This window comes from Condylura cristata, unplaced genomic scaffold, assembly GCF_000260355.1.
Source record: "Condylura cristata isolate star-nosed mole 26May11 unplaced genomic scaffold, ConCri1.0 scaffold00015, whole genome shotgun sequence".
Classification (NCBI taxonomy): domain Eukaryota; kingdom Metazoa; phylum Chordata; class Mammalia; order Eulipotyphla; family Talpidae; genus Condylura; species Condylura cristata.
The window spans coordinates 23,688,993-23,697,653 of record NW_004567116.1 but is presented as its reverse complement, the minus strand read 5'-3'; the positions used below and the strand labels follow the sequence as shown (position 1 = coordinate 23,697,653).

Here is an 8,661-nt window from a genome sequence, read left to right as displayed (position 1 = left end):
GAGGAAGTGGCTTAAGCTTCGTAGTGCAGTGCTTTAACCCGCTGCGCCACCAGGGAGGGCCCGGCCCAGTGCTTTTTATATTCATGTTTGGATTTACTAATATGGCCCTGTGGACTCTCTAAAGAATCTCTAAGCAGACTTTATACTTAAATGATCAGAATCACAAGACAGGACAATATTCATTTCTTTTACTATTTCCCAGAGTTAAATAATTGTTAAAAAATCTCAGACTGGTGGCTCTTTCTGTTTGAAATAGCTTGTTCAAAGTCAGACAAATGATCTTGGGCATTCTGCCAAAGGCCTTTCATACATCTTGCAGGCCAACTCTTAACTAATTTGCAGGGTCAACAGGTACCAAAACTTCAATAGGCAAAGCGCCATTTAGGAAGAATGGAAGGAAGGGTCGAAGTGTTAATTTGACACTAGCAACAGAGACAGACATAGGAAGTGGTTTGAAGGGTTTTATTTAATTTTTTTTAAAGATTTATTTATTTGTACATACAGAACTGGGATACAGGCCAGAAGTGTAAGGGCGGTGAGAGGATTCACCATAGACAGAGTGGGGATCAGAACAGGCCGACCGACAAAGTATACTGCTGAGGGGAGCAGTGGGTGGTCAGGTGAGATCTGCAGCGCCATGTGAATCACATCCAGGTGGGGACTGAACTCATGCTGAAGTGGCTTTAGCTTCTTAGTGCTGTGCTTTAACCTGCTGCACCACCAGGGAGCGCCTGATGGATTTTATTTTATAAGGAGGAACTATAATGGGACTAGACTGGACATCAGAAGACTCAGTCTTACTCTAAAGAAATCATATGAAAGACTTGGTCTCAGTGTTTTCCTCAGGGGGGAAATAAATAATACAACTGACAGCTCCTGGGGAGACAAATGGCTATGAGCTAAATCTTGACTTATCTTCTTTTATATTTCAGGAGTTCCACTGAGATTATGTGTAATGAGTAGATGCCAGTGTAAGATAAATGTAAAGACTTCTCACTTCAAATGTTTCCTACATTCTTTTGTATTCTAAAATTCATACACACCAAATAGAATAACCTGTAGAGTTATATGTAGTTCCCATGAGTCTTAGTAGTTTTCATTATATCCATTCAACACATTTTTATGACTTTGCACAATATTTGATTTTTCAAACCATTCAGGCCAATCACATGAATGAAAATCTCTTAATTTGAGTCCATGGATAAATTTCTGTGAACCCCCCTAACAGCTAGACAAACGTTATGAATAGGAACATTCAAAAGAGAGTACAAAACTTTCATAAGATTCTCAACTGACATTAAAAACAGTAAAAGGCGAAGCTGTCCTCCACTTAATGGGATCAGGAAAGTCCAAATCTTGAGCAGACAGTGAGAGAAATTCAAATCTATTTTACAGTCTACAATGAAAATGACTCCCTCAGTCCCCAATACAACCACAGCCCCTTCCTAAATCATTGCCAGGATGCACTCATAACATTATGAGTAGGTGAAGGCATCAGTAGGGTCTTTGGTGGTGGTACAACATTCACTTTGTATTTCCGCTACCTGATATTAAAAGAAGCCGAGATTAAATTCATTGTTCCACAAGCCAAACTTGCAGAACTGACATGTTTTTATTAAATTGAAAAATCGAAAGGACCCAACAGTGTATTCTTCATTTTCTAAAACTGTTATTAACCCGGAGTTCTAGATGACTCACAGGTCTGAAGGTAAGTTCTTTTTAGGGGATGTATTATAGAGTAAGCAGGAAGAATAAAAATAAAGGAAAACATAAATGTTTGCTCATTCAGTAATATCATTTGCAAGATAGTGGTTAGGGAACACTTGGATTTTTCTGAGTACATTTTCCCTTCTGCTTGTATTAAATATTTCTGTAATTCTTAATATATATTTCATAGAATCTATTTCCATGGGCTGTTTTTTTTTTCCTAAAGATTTATTTATTTATGCATACAAGAACTGGGGTACAGGCCACAGGTATGGAGGGGAGAGAAGAGGATTCACCGGAGACAGAGTGGGGAGCAGAACAGGTGGATATACTGAAATACACTACTGAGGGGGGAGTAGTGGGCGGGACAGGAGGTCTGGCTGGGGATCTAACTCAAGCTGCAGTGGCTGTGGATAGCTTCACAGTGCTGTGTCTTAATCCCTTGCACCACCAGGGGAGCCCTGCATGGTCTTTTGATATATGGTTTAAGGGTATAACTCTAAGGGGGAAATGGAGTATGATTTCAGATGGTCAGCAGGAAATGGTTATGAACACAGATGAGGTTATAAAAGAACAATAATATCAGAAACCTCCGGACCCACTGAGCCCAGCAAGGGATTGTATATAGTCTGTGACCCCCTAGCAGGACAAAGCAGGATCTTGGGACAGTTATCCATAGTGTGCTTGCCTAAAAAAAACAAAGCTGCTTTCATAAACTGTATGCTAACTCAGACACTGTATACGGGCTAGAGAAACAACAGGACATGCAAAACAAGACAAAAAACAATAACTACTCTAGAATTGGAAGTTGATGTGAGATACTGTGAGAATTTCCAGAATGTAACACTTCTGCTGTGCTTTTATTTCAGATGCTGCACAACAAACACGTGATGGTCCGTGTGGGCGGAGGATGGGAGACTTTTGCAGGGTATTTGTTGAAACATGACCCCTGCCGGATGCTGCAGATCTCCCGTGTGGATGGCAAAACATCACCCATCCAGACCAAATCTCCCACCCTGAAGGACATGAATCCAGATAATTACCTGGTGGTCTCTGCCAATTATAAGGCTAAGAAAGAGATTAAATGAATTTAGTTGGTCACTATAAGGGGACTCTCTTAATGGCCTGTGTCCAGTTCTCCTGACAAATGCAAAAAGGTCATCATATTGAAAAGTGTTCAAAGAGTAGCACTATTTATTTTTAATGCTTCTGTTGCTAATGACCTATTAAAAGGCATTCTAAGGTCAGATTTAAATTAGAAAAAAATTATAGGCAAATTATTTCTCGACATAGGAACACAGTATTTAGAACACAATATTAGAAACACAATTCTGGCTAGCGACACAACTATTAACTAGAAAATAGTTAGGGTTTACAGATAAGTCAACAGAAAGTGCCTGGTTTTTGTCTACAGAGTAAAAGCAGCCCACATATTTTATAATTGCCAGGTTTTTGAGCTAAAAAATTTTAAAGAGTGACAGTAAATGTGACCATGTGCTACTAATATACCCAACAGCACTATAGAGTACAGAGCATTCCCAATAGTAATTATTTACTGAAAAGGCCACTTCAGAAAAGTTTACATTTACTTGGAAGATTGCCTTAAAGTTTGTTCCTTATCTCTGACCAAGTATCTGGGGTACTTTGGGAAGTTTTCAGTCTACCCCTTAGAGAATCGTGTCTGAATTGTTTCATACATTCCCAAGCATCAGAGCACCCGGCTGTGTTGTGACTGACTTAAGAGTAATTCATACACATAAGCTGACATTACTTTATATTTTGACAAAGTAAATTGTACAGTCAAATGTTCATTGACTTCATGTTATTTCAAAGCATTTTCTTATTAAAATATATCTTTAGTTAATCCTACTTTGCTATGCTATCTAGTAAAGTAAGTTGACTATAGCTAATGATGTTACAGAAGACCCTTGTATACCCTTGTATACTAGGACAGGGCTGTTTTGTACCAATGAACAGCAAAATAGTGTCCTCACTGATTCAAGCATTAAAGAAATTAAACAAAATGGATTTGTCTCTATATCATTACTTCATTCTGAAATAAACTTCATTTTTAAGTGGCCATTTTCCCTGAGAGTTGTAAGAATAATAAAGGTTTAGTTACCCAGTACCTTTCATTTTGAGCAGCTGAGCACTGGGGGGTCATAGGACCTTCAGCAAAGTACAGGCAGAGTTAATTTATCTTTCTTCTTTTTTCAACGATAAGAAATTCCCCTTTCTCACTCCAGAAAATTGAGAGCGAGTTTGTCACATGATTGATTTGGTCAAAGTAGTTCATAGGATCCGCAAACCTGCATACTCTAAATAGGTTCTACCATCTGCAACATAAAGACAAAGCAGACTTTTAAAGGACTTTAAAGGGCTCCCTCTGGTGGCACAGCGGGTTAAAGCACAGCACCACAAAGCTATCACAGCCCCTGCAGCATGAGTTCAATCCCCTGCCAGGGAGGTGACCCGCATGGCTTGGCAGACCTCTCCTGACCCACCCACTGCTCCCCTCAGCAATGTATTTTAGTAGATCTGCCTGTTCTGCTCCCCATTCTGTCTCTGGTGAATCCTCTTAACCCCTGTACCTCTGATCTGTACCCCAGTTCTGTGTACAGAGAAAGAAGAAAAGAAAGGACAATTTCTCAATTCATTGGGGAAAACTTTCCCAATACAACACACAAAGTTACCCATCCCTTCCCGGCTAAATGCCCAGCCGAACAGTGCTGACTCAAAGCAGGACTGTGGAAGTTCAAGTGCTTGCCACAAGTCTAAGGGACTAACACATTTGGAGAAGATGGTTTAAACCTGTGTCTTTCTGTCTAGACAGCAACTTGAAACTCAACACGCAACAAGTCAGACATGTTGCTTTAGCAGTATATAATAAAAGTACGGCATTTGGGTCAAGTAATTTATGAATACTCAATTCTTAGGCCATAGTGATCTTTTTTAGAGGCAACATTTGCAAGGTGAAACCTACCTACAAGTGGAAGTGTAAAATCATGTCATAAAGAAATTTAAGTGTTTGAGTCGTTGGGACACAAACTTGTGTTAATCCAAAATTTCTTCAGTGTTTACTCCATAAATGTCTTGTGTCAGTCACTTTCAAGAAAAATCATAGAAAATGGCCACAGCACATCTGAATTAAATGAAAGCATATAGTCGTGGGTATTTGAGAGACTCATGGGTATTTGCGATGCTTGCCTGCAGAAAATGTCAAAAGAATACAACTCTAATCTTAAGACAGATATGCATGCATATTTACCCACCTTTTCCCCACCTACTTATGCAACTGATAAATTTATTTTTTCTTTTAAGAGGGTAGTGTAATTCTTAAGAGTGAAAATCATTTAAATGGTTAAGGGGGGGGAGTCAAATTTTTCTTGGGTCCAAATACGACAGCTAGAATCTTTATTACAAAATTTGTTCTGAAAGAAAAATGACACAAATACTATCATTTCTTCCTTAGGATATATGAAAAGAAGCAGGCACACTAAAAATTTAGAGAATGTATGGACATATCAAAGGGTCTCCAGTTCTTGCCTCACCCCAAAAGAGATGAAAGTGTTGCTGGGATTTGCCTAGCAACTAGCCCAGATTCTAGATAACAACAAAATTCTAGATGTTTAATAGAGATGACCAAACCCAAATTCTATATAAGAAAAATGTATATTTATATCCTCATCCGGCAGTACAGAATTTTTAACAAAACATGTATGGGAAATATTAATAACAATGTAATACAACTAGTGGAACAATGGTATCACAGAGATGTTTAAAAAAACATGCTGCATGTCAACACAGTGGCTGTGTAACAGTACACAACTTTTTGTTATCAGCCATATTGTTTGATTAGACCTAACAAGCAATGATTTAAATATTTTGCATCTTACCATGATAGTTTTATCTATGCATTTTATTATTTCAGTTATAGTTTAGCAATTTGCTTGAGTAATATACTAAGCATTATATTTTTCTTTTAAAATGATGAATTATGCTAAATTGGTTCCAAGTTAATGTTTTCACCAGGAGCTGATCATTTTATGAGCGGTATATGTGTATATTTGTGTACATTGTTTTTCTCTTGTCACTTACTGGTTTCCCATCAGACACATCTGCTCTCTCTCTTCTCTTTCCCTCCCTAACACTATCCCTAACATTTCTGTGTCACCCTTTAGCCCACACAACCCATGGGGCTGTGATGAGGAAGGAAACTGATCACACCCATGTGGGCAGGCCATGGCTGGCTGGATTTGCATATTTCCATCCCTGGAAAGCAATACACCAGCATATTATTCATGACTCAACAATAAATAAGCATGGCATCTGGATATAAATTGCTACTAGAAATAGGGCAGTATTCCCTGATGTAAACCTTTTGTTTACATCAACCCAAGTAGTAATTCTTTAGCATGCTGTACAGATAAGATTATCCTTTCTATATTACAACAGAAGGAAGGAATTTCACACTTCATGGATGATATGCTCTGGTTTCATTACCATCCAGCAATTAGTGTATCCAATTTTCTTTCTGCCTTGAAAAAATTAATCATGTTCATAAAGTAATTTTTTTCTTCTAAAATACAACTCAATGGCCTCACCATCCTATATGAAAATATCATTAATCCCATAAAGGATGAAAACAATTAAGATTAATTATGTGCCTTGTCTGATATTCTTAGAATATTTCATGCTATAATAGAAAAAGTAATTTTTACAATGAGGAATTAAGACACCTACATTATAGTTTAAACTCTTAAAATTTACATATACAACATACCGCAATGTAGCATGTCTGTGGGAGGAAAGAATGAGACATTGGCTCAGTTTCCTTTCTGTAAATCAAATGAACTAGACTATTTAATTTACAGTCCCTATTGGCACTTCGTATCTGCAACTTCTATTTAGACTTCAGATTACTGTCTCGCCATTCCAAAGAATTAGCAATCTGTAATACTAATGTAAAGATAAAGCAATTCTTCTATTTAGTTAATTATACATTAAAAGGAAAAACTCAAAAAACACAAATGCTACCAAAAACTCTCATCACTAGTGAACAAAAATATAAAAAGTTTATGACTATGCATCATATGGAATCATCTCATAATATTTTTGTTTAAAGTAGACCTTTCTGAACACAGTACTACAAGTTTTTCTTCCACACTTCATCTCTACAGTGGCAATTTCACATCTGCATAAATCTGCTCATTCTTCAGTAAATAAAAAAAGAATTAAAATAGCTATACAATTTGGAAAAATACATCACCACTGATAATCCATTCAGAGTCTATGGTTAGTTCATTCAATTACCTGGAGGAGCTTTCTGGTTTGACAGTGTACAACAGAGCATCACTGCCCTCTGATGGACCATGAACATTTAATTTGAGAAAAAAAAAAAAAGAAGAAGAACTTATTCTAATGTAAAACACACCATGTACATTTCATAAGATCAGAAATGGAAAATAAATTAGGAGAAATTAAGCATTTTTTACAAATACTGATTAGTTACTAAGTTATAAAAATTCATAATGTTCCTCCACATAAGCCCTTCAAGTGTTTTTTTAAAGATTTTCCCTGATGATCAGTTAAAGGCACCAAGTCCATAGTTTAAGTCTTTCACATACAATGAAATAAACATATAAGGGCAAACGACATAATTATAAATCTCTGAATTATTTTATAAAGGGGGCCATACGATTTAAAATACTAATTTTGAGATATATGCAGATGTTTTACAGGCAATGCTTTACATTGATGTTTTAACTGCCAAAAATGGGAAATTGCCCACCATCTGCAGAAGAGCAAATATAGGAAAATACATATTTAATGAAAGATCTGGTATTTTTCTAAGTTTGAAAATCAAAAGCATTTTCAATAGTTTAATATTGAAAAAGCACTGCATTCATGGATACTAATATTAGAAGGTCTGAATCTTCATTTATTCAAAAACAAGATATTCAATTAAGGATGTCCACTTGATTGCAGATATTAGTTGTTGGCAGTAGACTCTTGCACTCATCTTGTACTTTATGAAACTGTCCACTAGAAAAGATGAAAATATACAGATAAAAATAAATATTATTTAAAGTTATGGTACAGTATATTAGTGAATTAAAGCATACAGAGAGGAATACAGAATACACGAATGTAAAATTATTTTGGATAAAAACAGAAACTAGGCCCTTCCTGGTGAAGCAATGGGCTAGGATGTAGCACTGAAAGCTCGCCACAGCCTCTCCAGTGGAGTTCGATCCCCAACCCCGGAGGATCCACAGGCTCAGCAGAGCACTCCTGTGTCACCCGCTGCTCTCCTCAGTAGTATACTTTGTCAGTCAGCCTGTTTTGCTCCGTCTCTGGGGGTGCTCTCACTGCCCCTGCCCCTCTGGCCTGTACCCCAGTTCTGTATGCACAAATAAATAAATCTTTAAAAAAAAAACCAGAAACTAGTAAAATTTCACACTCTCATCAAAAATCTAAAATAAGATAATATGATGACAACTGTAAAGAAGTAAAACAATGTATCTGGGCCAATTAGTGGGTGGCTGCATGCCAAATATCTAATAATTAGTAAAGTAAAAAACAAAACAAAAAACCCCACAAAACAAAAACCACAATGAAGCTACAAAACAAAAATGTAAAAATTATTATCTGTGGTAGAAAGCTAAGATATAGTAGAAATTATTAAATAATTCTATGGCAGTCTTTCCCTTGCATGACTTAAGAAACTGTTCCATTTGTTGTTCTGTCTAATTGAGTCTATTAAAAAGTACATTGTGAGAGAACTACTGAGATCAGACCAGAGAACTAGTGATATTTTCCAAATACATCTAAGTAGTATAACTGGGTATTAAAATCTGCATACAGAACTGGGGTACAGGCCAGAGGTGCAGGGGTGGTGAGAGGATTCACCAGAGACAGAGTGGGGATCAGAATAGGCCGCCTGACGAAGTC

General features: G+C 36.9%; 2 protein-coding genes across 8 annotated transcripts in view; one reads left to right on the top strand and one right to left on the bottom strand.

Moving 5' to 3' along the window:
• GAS2 (growth arrest-specific 2) overlaps nt 1-4,154 on the top strand; it is a 137,372-nt gene extending 133,218 nt beyond the window's left edge. For 6 of the 7 annotated variants that reach the window (XM_012725630.1, XM_012725632.1, XM_004682972.2 and 3 more), the window contains one exon: nt 2,577-2,795. In XM_012725630.1, coding sequence (XP_012581084.1) covers nt 2,577-2,795 — 219 coding nt within the window. Of the gene's footprint in view, nt 1-2,576 lie in introns of all 7 variants that reach the window. The other variant, XM_012725628.1, reaches the window with a different exon arrangement.
• A 129-nt stretch (nt 4,155-4,283) lies between these two features.
• Nucleotides 4,284-8,661, bottom strand: part of SVIP (small VCP/p97-interacting protein) — a 9,902-nt gene continuing 5,524 nt past the window's right edge. The window contains exon 4 of the mRNA XM_012725726.1: nt 4,284-7,752. Coding sequence (XP_012581180.1) covers nt 7,738-7,752 — 15 coding nt within the window. The 3' untranslated portion in view covers nt 4,284-7,737. The remainder of the gene's footprint in view (nt 7,753-8,661) is intronic.